The sequence below is a fragment of the Anomaloglossus baeobatrachus genome, chromosome 3 (genome assembly GCF_048569485.1).
Source record: "Anomaloglossus baeobatrachus isolate aAnoBae1 chromosome 3, aAnoBae1.hap1, whole genome shotgun sequence".
Taxonomy (NCBI): Eukaryota; Metazoa; Chordata; class Amphibia; order Anura; family Aromobatidae; genus Anomaloglossus; species Anomaloglossus baeobatrachus.
In genome coordinates this window covers 368,217,906-368,234,187 of record NC_134355.1, presented here as the reverse complement: position 1 = coordinate 368,234,187, position 16,282 = coordinate 368,217,906, and the positions used below count along the sequence as shown (strand labels likewise).

The following is a 16,282-nucleotide window of genomic DNA, read 5'->3' as shown; positions in this document are numbered from 1 at the left end:
TAAAACAAAATTAAATGGACTCATGTTAAAAATGAATAAATAAAAAACACAGAGGACTAGAGCAAATAGTATAACTAAAAGAATACTCACAGGACTATTGTCAATGAAGATAAGCAGTAACCGATTAACATTATCCTAGAAAGAAACAATCACATACTTTACAAATGGATAATATTATGCTTCATACACAAAGAAGAACATATCTATTGTTATGCACAGTAAAAAAAATAAATGAACAATCAGCAAGCATACTTTCTCTTTCGTTTCATTGGGGGACACAGGACCATGGGTGTATGCTGCTGTCACTAGGAGGCTGACACTAAGTAGACAAAAGGATGTTAGCTCCTCCCTAGCAGTGTACATCCCAAGCCGTAGGCGGCTCTATGTCAGTTTTTTGCTTTGTGTCGTAGGAGGCTGATGTGGGCTCTCACGGCCCCTCAGCGACCTTTATTTTTTAATCGGCAAGCTCATCGCTCTCACTATTATATTTTTTTTCAGTCTAGTCTACCCATGGATGCCCAGCTCCCCCAGGGATTCCCTGAGTGTGGAATGGGCAGATCATCGAGAGCCCCCTCCCCTGCTCCATCTCCTACGGGTACTGTCCCAGGGATGCACAGGGTTGAGTCGACAATGGCCCCCTCCCCTGATCCATCTCCTATGGGTACCATCCCAGATATGCACATGGTCGAGTCGACATGGGCCCCCTCACCTGATCCATTTCCTAGGGTGCCGTCCCAGGGATGCACAGGATTGAGACAGCAAGGGCTCCCCCGACGCTCCCTCCGCAGCGTGGTCCGTAGATCTTTAGGCCTCCCCATGTACCCTCAGGACACAGGGGCACTCAGAATGCATCAGGCTGGATGCACAGGCCGCTCCGTGACCCCCCGGTTATTCCCCAGAAGCATCCAGAGTTTACCAGACCCAGGAGGTGTGGCGATCCAGAACTGTAGCGACGCGGCAGGGTCCCAGCAGGTAAGACTCAATGTTTTGTTTGTACCGTGCGGGCGGCGGAGGGCTCCCCATGACTAATTTAGGCCCCGGTCTGGCCCTCCTCCTGCAGCTCAGCACACCACGCCCACTCCCTGCGTGCGCGAGCGGCCGATTCGCCCATCCAGATAGTCCCCGCCTCTCCGCTCCCTGCCTTCTTCCTTGCATCCCGGCCGCACTTCTCGCCCAAGCAGGTTCCCATCATAAATGTATTTTGCATGCGCCTCCTGCAAAAACTAAATTCTCACAGCGCCAGGCCACACCCCTATGCTCAGACTGTACCCCAGACCCGCAGCTCGCCCAGGAGCCCTCTGACGCTGAGGCTGTCGACGACACTCCCGGCCCCAGCACGCCGCCTCCCCTGGAATGGTTGGCTTTGCTGTCCCAGTCTGTAGTCTCTCTCTTCAGGTCATCACAGACCATAGCGCAAGCATTGCAGCTTCTTCCTGCACTCGACCATGACTTCCATGAGTGGGCAGATGGTGATAATCACTCTGATCCAGGCACCTTTACAAGAGTGCAGAAACATGCCCGCCAGGTCTTCTCCAAGCTCATCTCAAAGGTCCCTCTCACACCCGGGACCCGACCACCACACGTCCTCGGACCCATCCGATGTCTCAGGTGAGGACTCCGACAAGGGGCTTCAGCTCGATCCGAATCAGACGGCGGACATACGTCATAAGGTGGACAGCCTGGTCGAGGCAGTAAGTCAAACGCTCAAGATCCAGGACGACCCTGTCTCCACACAGGGCACGCCACATCTCCTTTAAGAGGACAAAAAGGCGCCCATAGGTCCTTCAGCAGTCATCCAGAATTCACTGAGATACTGCGGAAACACAGACAGTAGCCGGACAAGAACTTCAACAACCGTAAGTACATAGACTTACTTTTTCCTTTTTCCAAGGAACTCCGGAAGGAATGGGCAGACTCACCGATAGTCGACCCACCAGTGTCCTGCCTGTCTTCACATACAGTCATGTCTCTTCCTAATGGTGCGTCTCTCTCAGACGCCATGGATCGCAGCATTGATCGTTTCTCACAATCGGCCTTCGAGGCAGCCGGCTCTGCCCTTTCACCAGCCTTTGCCTCCGTCTGGGTCGCAAAGGCCCTAATAGCCTGGGCAGATTCACTCCGCAGAGGCCTTCGCTCCAGCGCTGTTTCTGAGGAACTCATCAACATTTCAGCAAAGATCGCACTCGCGGGTGAGTGCCTCATCAATGCCGCCCTGGCCTCAGCAAACTGTGCAGCCCACGCAGCTAGCAACACCATGGCCATCCACCGCGCCCTTTGGCTCAGAGTCTGAAATGCGTACGCGGCCTCTAAAAAGTCTCTCACCGCTCTCCCCTTCTTAGGCAGACGTCTCTTTGGCGACAGACAGGACCAGATGATTTCTGAGGCGATGGGTGGGAAAAGCACCTCCCTTCCCCAACTCAGACCCAGGCGTCCTCCAAGCAGGCGTTAACCTGCCCGCTTCCAGTCCTTTCATAACTTCAACTCTCCAGTGCAGCCCAGAAAGAACCGTTCCCCTCCAAGAGACAGAAGGGCACCGTCATTTAAAATCAACCTCTCCTGGCGCTCGAGACCACGCCAGTCGCGAAAGACTTCTTCAGGATCCCAGCGTTATTCATTCAAATGACTTTTGGCCTTCGCACAGAAGTGCCGGACAGGTGGGGGGGGCGGCTGTCCCTGTTCCAGCAGGTCTGGCTTCCGTTGACCACAGACGCCTGGGTCAGAGAAATCATAGTCTCAGGCCCGCATCTTCTTTCACTCCATTGACTCTCTTCTCCAGTTGGGAGTCTTAATCCCAGTCCCGGCCTCCGACCGCTTCAGGGGTTTCTATTCAAATCTCTTTGTGGTCCCCAAGAACGACGCCACAGTTCGCCCCATACTCGACTTGAAACTTCTCAACAAGTCCGTCAGAGTTCGGAAGTTTCGAATGGAGTCCCTACATTCTGTGATTTCCTCCATGGAAGTCGGCGAATTCCTAGAAAACCTGGACATACAGGACGCTTATCTTCATGTGCCAATAACCCAGCCACACCAATAATTTCTCCGCTTCACAGTAGCAGAGAAACATTTTCCGTTCACTGTGCTTCCATTCGGCCTCGCCTGGCACCCAGAGTGTTCACAAAGGTCATGGTGGCTGCCATGTCAATCCTTCACTTCAGAGGGGTCATGGTTATTCCCTACTTGGAGAACCTCCTTGTCAAGGGTTGTTCTTTCGACGACTGTCTCGAAAGCCTTCGGATCACCATCGACACGCTTTCTCGCCTGGGATGTCTAATCAATCGACAGAAGTCCTCTCTGACTCTGGCCCGTCAGATTACCTTTTTAGGCATGGTTTTCGATACCATCCAGGGACAAATCATCCTACCACAATAAAAGATTCTCTCTCTGCAATGAGGACTACAGGTTCTTCGTCACTCGAGTTCCTTCCCCATCCGATTTAGCATGAGAGTCCTTGGTCAAATGGTATAGTCTATGGAGGCAGTTCCATTCGCCCAGTTCCATCTTCGCCCACTTCAGCTGACCATACTACGGAAGTGGGACAAGTCACCTTTTTCGCTGGATCGCAGTCTTCATCTGTCTCCAGGAAATAATCGGTCCCTTCAGTGGTGGACCAGATGACACAATCTCTTGTGAGGAAGGTCGTTTCTACCGCCCCGCTGGCAAATAGTCACCACCGACGCCAGCCTCTTGGGCTGGGGTGCCGCCTTTCGCCATCACATGGCCCACGGACGTTTGTCCCTCCAGGAAAGTCGGCTTCCAATCAACATCCTGGAGATCAGGGCCATTCTATTAGCTTTGTAACAGTCCCAGCACCCCCTGGGGGGGCTCCCCTGTCAGGATCCAGTCGGACAATGCTACGGCGGTAGCTTACATCAACCACCAGGGATGAACAAGGAGCATCAGGGCTATGAGGGAGGTCAAGAGAATCATTCAGTGGGCCGAGTCACATCAATCAATGATCTTGGCAGTGCACATCCCCGGCGTGAAATATTGAGCAGCCGACTTCCTCAGCAGGAAGGTCTCGCCTCTGTCGAATGGTCTCTCACCAGGGAAGTCTTCAATCAAATCTGCCTCCGATGGGGGACCCCGGATGTGGATCTGATGGCCTCCCAGTTCAACCATCAGGTTCCTCAGTTTGTCTCTCGTTGTCGCGACCAGCGGGCAATAGGAGTCAATGCCCTGACCCTTTCGTGGAGTCAGTTCAGACTCCCATTCATTTTCCCCCCTCTCCCTCTGATCCCCAGGGTCCTCAAGAAAATCAAGAGGGAAGGGGTCCCAGTCATCCTCGTGACCCCAGAGTGGTTCAGGCAGGCGTGGATCGCAGAGCTCGCTCAGCTCATCACAGATGCTCCCTGGCGTCTCCCAGACCGCCCAGATCTTCTGTCTCAGGGCCCTCTCTTCCATCAGAACTCGGGGGTCCTAAATTTGACAGCCTGGCTATTGAATCTTGAGTGCTAGCTCAGGCGGGCTTCTCTCCCAGGGTGATTCAGAGCATGATCAGGGCCCGAAAACAGTCTTCGTCAAGGATTATTACCGCACGTGGAAATCCTTCTTCCGGTGGTGCGAGGACAATAAAAACCCATCTCCTCTCTCCTGGTCCATCCCAGAAATCCTATCCTTTTTACAGTCAAGGTTGGACGTGGGTCTCTCTCTCAGAACTCTTAGGCTATGTGCACACGTTGCGTTTTTTTCAGCGCGGAAAAAACGCACCCTCTGGCAGAGGGGAGAATTGTAAACAATGCGGTTTGGGGAAAAAACGCATCAAAAACACATGCGTTTTTCGTGCGTTTTTCATGCGTTTTCTTCAGGTGCGTTTTTGACCACATGATCCAGTGACAGTGCCACAGTACATCCAGTACACAGTGCCAGCCTTCCTGCAGAGATGTGAGTGTTGTCCACGGGAGAACGCAGCTGCCCATGACCACGATTTGGGTTCAGGCTGCTGTGGACTTGCTCTATGCTACCTGCAGAGAACACTCTTGTCTCCGCAGCATAAATTGACATGTTGAGGCTCGAGAAGCCACGCCACAGGTCAGTTTATGCTGCGGAGAAGAGAAGCACAGTGGGCACGGGATTTCTAAAATTCCTTCCACTGTGCTTCTACTGCACAACACAGCGTTATGGACGCAGGGAAAACACTCTGCGCCCAAAACGCTGCAAACCCTGATTGTGGGCACACAGCCTAAAATGTGTCAATGGATGTCAAACATATATATATAACGTCCCTCCCCCCCTGCATATTCTAAGCTGGCGCCCTTTAGTGCCTTTCATGTGGCACTAAAGGGTGCCTAGCCTTGTATTTAGCCCAAAAAAAAAAATAATTAAAATAAATGACGTGGGGTCCCCCCTATTTTTGATAGCCAGTCAGGGTAAAGCAGACAGCTGTAGCCTGCAAACCACAGCTGACAGCTTCATCTTGTCTGGTGATCAATTTGGAGGGCTCCTCAAGCTGTTTTTTTTTTAATTTATAAATAATTAAAAAAAAAAAAACCGTGGGGTCCCCCCCAAATTAGATCACCAGCCAAAGTGAAGCTGACAGCTGGGGTCTGGTATTCTCAGGATGGGAAGAGCCATGGCTATTGGACTCTTCCCAGCCTAAAAATAGCAGGCCGCAGCCGCCCCAGAAGTGGCGCATCCATTAGATGCGCCAATCCTGGCGCTTCGCCCCAACTCATCCCGCGCCTTGGTGCGGTGGCAAACGGGGTAATATATGGGGTTGATACCAGATGTGTAATGTCACCTGGCATCAAGCCCAGCAATTAGTGATGTCACGGCGTCTATTTGATACCAGACATAACTAATTGACAGTAATAGCAAAAAAAATTGACAACCAAAAAAAAATGTATTTGAAAAAACACTCCCTAAAAACATATCCTCTTTCACCAATTTATTGAAAAAAAATTGGGTCCGCAGTATCCATTTTTGACGTCCCACGTCACCTCTGGACCTTCTAGAATATGGGGGGCATGCTCAGGGAACGTGTCCCCCATTTTCTAGTAGTGCAGACCCTCCATTTGAGGAGAGTGGGTGCAAAGAATCTGCACCTACTCTCCCCGGGTCACAGCTGCACAGTGCCGAGCAGCAGCAGCAGCCAGCGCAGCTCACACTGAACACAGGAAGCTGTCAGCTGCTCGGCACATGTGACCGGCGCGCACTGTGAAGGAGGAGGGGGCCGTGGGGGATCAGCGCTGTGACAGGTACGGGGGTTACCGGGGGACACCGGGGGGAATAGGGGGTGACCTGGCAGGGCCTGGGGAGCAGTTTTCTGTCGCATGTGTTATTGCACATGTGACAGAAACAGAGGAGTAGGGCGGCCTGTGCGCGCGGCCATGTTGGATTTTCGGGAGGGGGGTCAGGGGTCGGTGCGGGCACTTTGGCGACACCGGGGGCTTTCCTGAACTTTGCCAGGAAGTGAGGTCAACAGGAAACCTCTTGACCTCACTTCCAGGTAAATGCATGCGTTCTGTATGCCGATAAAGCATGCGGACCGCAACAAAAATGCAGCGAAATGTGGTGTAGCTGCGGTCTGACCCACATCATTGATTTCAATGGGGGGAGAACGCAGCTACAACGCACAAAAGAAGTGACATGCTGCTTTTCTTTCCGCAACGATTTTTGGCATCCAAAACGCTGCGTTTAGAAACGCAGCGTGTGCACTGATTTTTTGGCTTTCTCATACACTTTGCTGGTAAAGCTGAACGCATGCAATTTGCCACTGAAACGCTGCGGTTCTAAACGCAGCGTTTCCGCAGTAAAAAACGCAACGTGTGCACACAGCCTTAAGGGCCAGGTGTTGGCTGTCTCTATTATTTTCCAAAAGACTCTTGCTACTCGCCCACAGATCAAGACCTTCATTCAGGGGGTCGCTCATCTGGCGCCTCCATATCGGGATCCCCTTGAGCCATGTGATCTTAATCTGGTGTTGGGTTCACTCCAAGAGTTCCCCTTCGAGCCCTTGATAGAAGCCTCTCTTTCGCATCTTTCCTGGAAGGTGGCCTTTCTAGTGGCCATCACCTCCATCAGGAAAGTGTCAGAGCTTGCTGCTCTCTCTTGCCGGTCACCATTTCTGGTTTTCCACCAGGACAAGGTGGTATTATGCCCGGCTCCCTCCTTTTTGCCTAAGGTGGTGTCGCCTTTTCATCTGAATGAAGAGATTGTGCTCCCATCCTTCTGCCCAGGTCCCTCGCACAGCCTGGAGAAGTCTTTACACACTCTGGACCTGGTTCGCGCCCTCAGAACATACGTGTCAAGAAGTGCACCTTTTCACAAATCGGACGTGCTGTTCATCCTTCCTCTAGGACCCAAAAGAGGAATGCCTGCTGCCAAGGCCACGATTGCAAGATGGATCCGGTCGACCATATCAGAGACCTACAGGATCAGGAACAGGTCCCCTCCGCGGGGAGTGAAGGCACATTCCACCCGCATGGTGGGAGCGTCTTGGGTGATCAGGCATCAGCCACGCAGGTCTAGCCTACATACTTTTTCTAAGTTTTACACGGTACACACCCAGGCTTCGGCTGATGCCGGCCTGGGGAGAAAGGTTTTGCAGGCGGCAGTCGCACACCTCTAAGGGTGGTGCGATTTTCATGCGTTAGACACTCTCGCAAAGGGAGCTGTCTATTCTTACATGTTAGTGATTCCCACCCAGGGACTGCTTTTGGACGTCCCACGGTTCTGTGTCCCCCAATGAAACGAAAGAGAAAGAAGGATTTTTGTGTACTCACCGTAAAATCTCTTTCTCTGAGTCTTCATTGGGGGACACAGCTCCCACCCCGACTGTTTGGTTTCTACATTTTGTGCACTTGTTACTGTGGGCTTTGCCCGGACCACATATGGCCGGATTACATGTTATCAGTTATTACCTTGACTTATGTATGGTTGTTCTGTTTCTCTTTCTACTGCTTGTATACTAAACTGGCATAGATCCGCCTCCGACTCGGGGTGTACACTGCTAGGGAGGAGTTAACATCTTTTTGTCTACTTTGTGTCAGCCTCCTAATGACACCAGCATACACCCACGGTTCTGTGTCCCCCAATGAAGACTCAGAGAAAGAGATTTTACAGTGAGTACACAAAAATCTTTCTATTATATTTATGGTGACATTAGAAGGAACAATTATGTCCCCAAACAATTCACCTGAAGATATGGGGTTAACCTGCAGGTTAAAATAACTTAAATCTCATTTACACGTCCGAAATGTAATTACGTACTTGAAAAATTGGTACTGGTGTCAGTGTGTCATCAGTATTTTTCATGGATGGATCAATAACTAAACAAATTACAGAGCTTCTCCTATACTTTCAATGTTCAACATGTACAGCACATTGATGCCATCTGTGTACTGTAGATGTTTTTCACAGACCAAATACTTGTATTGGTCATTGTTATTTCTGCTACAAAACACGGACATGTGAATAGCGCCACCTACATACATAATCGCCAGCTTCTGTAACCCTATTCTGGCATGCACCACGGCACTGTCAGTTGCGCAGGCGCAGTTCGAACTGTGCCTGTGCAAGTGACAGCTTACTGTGAGTCCCCGATGCAATCTACACACACACACACACACACACCTGGATACTCACCTGTCCCCAGCGATGCGGTCCCCGGCACTGAAGTCCCCAGTGCTACTCCTGCTTCCAGCTCCTCAGTGCACTGAATATTTAATGAATATAATGAGCGGCGGTCAGGAGCGAGAGACAGTAGAGCTGAAGAAAACAGCGCTGGATACAGGTGAATATAGAAAATCTTTTTATTTAAAAGACCCATGTTATCTCCGGTACGTGTCACACTGATGTCTCACGGATCACATCAGTGTGCGGACCGTGTGACACCTGTGCTGCCGAAAAAAACGGACATGTCTGCGTGCATGCGTGCATGTGGGGCCACCTCCCAGCATGTCCATGTTATAGAATTACAGGAGAGAACTACACCTACCAGCATGTACATGATTGAGATATACCCGAGTCAGCCTGCTGCCATGACTAAGGTTAACGAAGGTCACTCCAGGGGCCTCCCCGCTCGCTGTCACACAGCTAAATACATCGATATATCATTTCTTAATATGAAAAACATAGATGATAGATATATAGACATATATACATCGAGGAGCTATTATAGATACAGATATACATAGTTTACCCGTACATACATAAATAATATATTTACATCAATATACCCAATACATACAAATACAATATAATAACATTTCCATTTATTGTCTTTCTGTTACTGTCATGTAAAATCTTAGGTATTAAAAAAGGAACAGGGTATAATACCGCGCTGCCACCAATACGAAAATTATGTTGATGATTAATGTTGAGTTTATTTCAGGTCGACGCGTTTCTGGGATCAAAGTCCCCTTCCTCTGGACCAAATAAATACAACATAATAATAAGTTATGTTGTATTTCTTTGGCCTGAGGAAGGGGACTTTGATCCCAGAAACGCGTCGACCTGAAATAAACTCAACATTAATCATCAACGTAATTTTCGTATTGGTGGCAGCGCGGTATTATACCCTGTTCCTTTTTTAATACTTAAGACTTTCCATGTGGGACTGCGGCAACCGCCATTGTCTTTCAGGCTTATAGAGGGGTTGTGCCTTTCACAACCTGGCCAGGTGAGTGTCTCTTCATATGTACCTCATTTTTTAACCAGTTAAAACCCTATTGCGCTCTCTATTATTACAGTTTACTGTCATATAAAAGAAAGAAGCTTTGCCGTTATTTTTGACATGTTAATAAACTGTATCCTCTCACTTCCTTTGTATTTTTTTGTCCATTTTGGGAAGGGACAATCACACACACATCAAACTGCAGAAAACAATGTACCACCTCCAATTATAGTTACAACAGCTTACAAGAGACCATATAGTGTAAACACACACACAGCACACAGGGGAGACACCACATAGTAAACACAGCTCAAGAATCACAACACCAGATACCAATATACAGCATACAACAAGGAGGCGACAGTGTACAGGGGTGAAAGAGGTCAAATGATGCAACACATACAATACACAAATGCAGACAGATCACATACAACAGATATGTTTGAAAGTGCAAACAGTGTGGCACACGTCCACTGCTCCAGTCACACCACTAAGCATAGACATATGTTCATTTCACCGCACTTCCGATGCGATAGCATCAGGCCTATTTCTAGTAGATTATAACAGGTACATGCTGAATCCCCAAAAAATAAAAGATACAACAAATCCGTGCCACACAGAAGTCTAAATGGGGAGTAACGCTGTACGGCCGCCACACTGGAATCCCGGCTACTAGGAGAAATTCGATTTTATTCCTCCACCAGAGACTTTCAGTCAATACACAGTGAGTAGCGGCTGTAAACAAGCCCCAACACTGACTGACAGCTGGCTCAGCTGCATATCAGTGCAGATGTAGCTATCAGTCAAGTGTGCTAATGTGGCGCCCCTGACCTGGTCAGGCGCCACTGAGTACAGCACCCATGCTGGGTGAGTGCAAACAGGTAATCCTAAAGGCTGAATAGGGTGTGTACGCACAGACACATAGTAACCAGGTCTCACACACACCTTAGAGGGGACCCTTGGGCAGACCCAGGAGGGGGCGTGGCCTCCACATCTCAGCTAGTGGTGCGGTAGAGAAGCTGGAGACTAGTTCTGCAGTGGCAGTCAGAGAAGGAGTAGGAGAGGAGCAAGCCGAGTCTAAAGTGGAGACGCAGCAGAGCGGACACGCTAGTCAGACCCTGCAAGGGTAGTGGCTGTTGGCGGGGAAGAACAGTCACCAGAAGTTGGACAGAAAGACACCGAGGAGTCAGCTTGTCGTGTACGGAGACTTCTGGAGGGCTAGGCACGCATGGAGAACAGGTCCATAGAGCCAGACATCCATTTAGTGGTCTGCTAAACCTGCCGGTGGGGTGGACAACAAGTCCCACACCAACCAAAACAGAGTCCAAGCATCAGCAGCAACGAGGGGGCCCATAAGGAGGATTGAGCCTGAGCTATCCACCTTGGTCCACGCTGTCAAAAAATGGTCCAGAAAGGGGAGAAAAGGCAGCTGCGACTTCCCTGGATGAATCCCACGGTACTTTAAGTCAGGGGTTGTCCGAAACAAGAAGTGCTAGGAAGGCGGGCCAGCAATCACCCCTATACCAGCCTGCAGGATACCTGGTTCTCATTTGGTGTATCTCAGCATCGCCCGGGTACCACTTGAAGCACTTGAAAGTGAGTAAAAACCAGTTGCAATACACTTTGGACTGAGACTGAGTTCTTCTGCGACCTGTTGTTCTACACACATACACCCGAGCACCTGGGGCTAGCCTCCTTCTCAGGAGGCCATACCAGAAGACTGCAGACACCATCAGCCCCAGACGCTCGTTAAACTGCAGTGGCGGTCACCCATCACCCTGACCGCAAAACTGAGAGTGGCGTCACGACTCAGAAGTAAACAACCTGACCTAACTGTTTCCAGAGGGGTCCCTAAAGAGAAGTCCCCGCAGTGTCCCAGAGGCGACAGCTACAGCACTGTGGTGGGCGACTCATCTACAGTATAGTGAGCAATGACAAACTGTGCACAGGCACACTTGTATGACTGAAAGCCAGGGGCTATTACGATATATAAACTTAATGTCATCTCAGTAGCGAGGCTTTCAGTGCGGCGGCTTCACAGCTTTAGAATGCTATTAACTTGCAGATGAACCTCATATTTGCAGATCAATAGTGTTCAGGGACATTACAAGTTCCCTTTAAGTAGGCTTTTCTCTTTATTATAGTACATATTATAGTATTTAAGAAACAAAAAGGACAGATCACACTGTTGTAAGATAAAAAGATGTCCCATCTGCTTCAGTCTCTCATTAGAAGAGTAAAATCACACATAAAGGAATTGCTTTAATAACAATGAGTAATTCTGCAAGAATCCACAGAAAAAAGCATGTAGAGTAAGTATGAAAAGTCATTGTACAACTTGTCCTTCTGCCATGGTATCTTACACCATGTGGGTGCTGCAGCGTGTCACTGAACCTGACATCATAGCAGAAGGTCGAGTTATGAACAGTCTGGCAGGAGAAAAGGACATGAAGGGGAGTTTATTTTTATTTGCAACTACGTAGAAAGTGTATTATTTTCAGATATTGCCGATTATGCTTTTGATCCACAGGTAAATCACAACAAAATCTGCAACAATTGGGGTTTAATGCAGATTTTAATTTAAATCCAATGGTGAAATTCCACAGCAAAGCAAGAAGAGCTGACATCAAATTACAAAAGTCAATCTGTGATTAGATTCATGCAGCATAAACTACGGGCAGAATTAATCAGAGCCTAGCTGGACCCATACAGTATATTAACATAGATGGGGGAGACCTGTCAATCAATTGGAGTGGGAAGAAGTCCACCGGGGATCTCTCCCTATAACCGGCTTTTTAAACTAGGTTTCTCTGACACGCTGCAGTGTTTCAGAGTATCACATACAGTACCTGATTGCAGTTGCATGAGCAGGCTCTAATTCCTACTGCACAGTGTTCGGGCAGCATGAATCTAATGACAGGCTCCAAAAACGTTATGCACATGGCTACTAATTTATTCTGAGTTGGAATTTCCACCTTTGGATAAGAAAAATAAATAAAATAAATGCTGAAAACTGCATATATCACGGCAGTTTAAAGGGTTATTCCCATCTCCAAGATCCTATCCCAATATGTAGTAGGTATAATAATATTAATAATACTAATATTAGCAAATGCGTCCAATTAGAAATGTAGTATAGTTCTTTTGATTCACTATGTGATTTACCTCATGTGCAGGGCATTGCAGGACCTTAGGTATCTATGGTTATGACTACTATCAACTAACTGTGACTATATGAGTGGTCGTAACCATGGATAGATCTATACTACATTTCTAATTGGAGGTATTTGCTAACATTATTATTATTACACCTACTACATATAGGGATAGGATCTTGGAGATAGGAATAACCCTTTAAGCCAATGAAATACGATCTAGCAGAGTCAACATCTACTTGCACAATTACAAATATGTAACATACGTGCACATTTTCTTATTTTCAGCATTAACATGAGACGGATTGTCGACTACTTGCTTTTTCAAATATGTGTGTAAACGATCCATTTCACCATATCAACGCATAAAATTACTACACTACCTACAAACGTATAAATCTGCAATACATTCATAGAAACCTACCGGATCAGCCAAGAAGTCCATTGAGGGCAGGAACACAGAACCAGAAAGAATCTCTCTCAGAAGCAATGTCAAAGGTCTGCAAACAAATACAAAAATGTGGTATTAGAAATGGACACTTGTTCTGCAAACTACTATTATATTGTTATAGAGACCTGTAAATGGGTTATTTCATGGATATACTTCTTGCACACATACAATATTATGGCACAAAGAATTCTCGAAAGCAGAGCAGTGCCAAGAGCGTAACAGCAGCTTCCATCACTGCGGTCTGGTCCATCACGTATTTCTAGATTTCCCTAACAACTGTCTATTAATATGTATTTACGAGACACTGTATATACACTTTATGTATATGTATATACGAGACACTGGCAGTTCCCTAAGGGTCTCAGGAGCTGGACCCATGAAAATTCACAGGTCGCCAGAACGGCTTACATTGGAGAAGACTATTTATTGCCAAATGGACTGACAAAAAAAAGGTACCAAGATGGCATTTACAAGCCACAAAACATCCCATTGCACATCTTGGAAGCTGTTAACTAAAAACGCAAACTGAAAAAAAGAGAATGTCTCTTAGGTTAAAACTGAAAATTCACCTGCTCTCTGTTGCTTTTGGTGGTAGAATGAATGGGAATAAAAGCTCAGTCAGTTTTCGGAGGTAGCAAAGTTCATCTCTGCGACTTCTCAATGCAACGTGAAGATCTGGTCCATATTCCTCTAGTGCAGCTTGCTGAAGAAACTCAGAGTTTTTTACTAATTGAAATAATAATAAAAAAATTGTTAAAAAAACAATTTCAACCAATTGTGTCTCCTTAGCATGTTAGAATAGTATTTCTTCAGCCACAATGCAGTGGACATTGTCCCTCACTATAAAGTGTTCTTTGCATCCTACAATTATAACACTGGGGAACAAGAACGTTGGTGCCAAAGGTGACCTGTTTTAGGTAAGTTTTTGTCATGGATTCTAAATCTGCCCTTCTTTTTCTTCCATCAGTTCTAGTTAATGAGATGTGATATATCCGATGTATATACATACAACCGATCGAACAGTAGTACTGTTGTCTAGTAAACAATATTATTTTTGCCTTCTTGGTTATTAAAACAAAATCATATATGTAGATTTATTTTATTTATGAAAAATTTACATCACAGAAAAAAAATTAAACATGCACAAAAAGTTGTCATTGACACACAGTTGACTTACTGAGATATCTCAAAAAAAGCATTTCTTTAAAGATTTCTTGTGGTGAGTTGTGTCAGGACAATCACTTTGAATAGACCAGCAATAATCTGCCATCATGTGGGTATCCCAGTGTCCTCGGTATCTTTCTGCTGCAGTTCTTAGGCTAGTTTCACACTTGCGTTGAACGGCATCCGTTGCATTGTGTTGTGTGACGGATGCAACGGATCGTACAAAACAACGGAAAGCTTTTTTTTTTTTTTCTTTACAGTTTTACCGGCGGCAGACTATTGTGAACGATCAGCTGATCACCCGGTTGCCGGGCGCTCAGCTGATTGTTTACAGACGCCGGCCGCTTAGCTGATCACTCTCAAAAGCCGATTGTTCAGCCACCGAGAAACAAAATAAAGTTTCTGTGATTAAAAAAAAAAAAAAAAAGAGGAGCATGCGCAGTGAAAAATAAAAGGATTCCGCTGCTCAAAAAAGTCACATGCTGCGTTCCTTCCGCCCGGCGGAAGCAACGCAGCATCAGCCAGCGGAAGCAACGCAGGTAGTTTTGGCACAATCCGTCATCCATGCAAGTCTATGGGAAACAGCGGAATCCGTTAACGGATTCCGCTGTTTTACAAAAGGGCGGATTGTGACTGAAGGTAATTAACGCAAGTGTGAAAGTACCCCAACAGTTTTTCTTGGTGGAATTGTTCACCTTGCTATTAACTTAGATCACCAATGATTTCTGCGAAATGATCCAAATGGCTGTGGTGATAATGCACCTTGATACTAATTGTACAGCCCAGGTGACAGAAAGAAGATTGCATTCTTTCTACTAGTTCAGTGTACACTGGGTGCAGAATTATTAGGCAAGTTGTATTTTAGAGGATTTTTTTTATTATTGCTCAACAACTATGTTCTCAATCAACCCAAAAGACTCACATATCAAAGCTTAATATTTTTGGAAGTTGGAGTGGGTTTTTTTAAATCTGGCTATCTTAGGAGGATATCTGTTTGTGCAGGTAACTATTACTGTGCAGAATTATTAGACAACTTAATAAAAACCAAATATATTCCCATCTCACTTGTTTATTTTCACCAGTTAAACCAAAATAACTGCACAAAATTTAGAAATAAATATTTCTGACATGCAAAAAAAACCCCCCAAAAATTAGTGACCAATATAGCCACCTTTCTTTATGATGACACTCAACAGCCTACCATCCATAGATTCTGTCAGTTGCTTGATCCGTTTACGATCAAAATTGCTATGGGGTTCAGATCAGGTGAACAAGAGAGCCATGTCATTATTTTTTTCATCTTTTAGACCTTTACTGGCCAGCCATGCTGTGGAGTAGTTGGTGGATACATGTGATGTGATGTGTCCTGCATGAAAATCTTGTTTTTCTTGAACGATACCGACTTCTTCCTGTATCACTGCTTGAAGAAGTTGCCTTCCAGAAACTGACAGTAGGTCTGGGAGTTGAGCTTCACTCCATCCTCAACCCGAAAAGGTCCCAAAAGTTAATCTTTAATGATACCAGCCCATACCAGTACCCCACCTCCACCTTGCTGGCATCTGAGTGGGAGTGGAGCTCTCAGCCCTTTACTGATCCAGCCTCTGGCCCATCAAGAGTCACTCTCATTTCATCAGTCCATAAAACCTTTGAAAAATCAGTCTTAAGATATTTCTTGGCCTAGTCTTGACGTTTTATCTTATGCTTCTTTTTCAAAGGTGGTCGTTTTTCAGCCTTCGTTACCTTGGCCATGTCCCTGAGTCCATGTCACACCTTGTGCTTTTTGATACTCCAGTAACGCTGCAGCTCTGAAATATGGCCAAACTGATGGCAAATGACATCTTGGCAGCTTCACGCTTGATTTTCCTCAATTCATGGGCAGTTATTTTGCGCTATTTTTGC

At 46.8% G+C, this 16,282-nt stretch overlaps 1 protein-coding gene across 1 annotated transcript in view; it reads right to left on the bottom strand.

Annotated features, from left to right (window-relative positions):
- Positions 1-16,282, bottom strand: part of SNX14 (sorting nexin 14) — a 113,177-nt gene that overhangs the window by 54,140 nt on the left and 42,755 nt on the right. The window contains exons 7-9 of the mRNA XM_075341496.1: positions 13,789-13,945; positions 13,193-13,268; positions 91-135 (exon numbers count right to left, since the gene is read on the bottom strand). Coding sequence (XP_075197611.1) covers positions 91-135; positions 13,193-13,268; positions 13,789-13,945 — 278 coding nt within the window. The remainder of the gene's footprint in view (positions 1-90; positions 136-13,192; positions 13,269-13,788; positions 13,946-16,282) is intronic.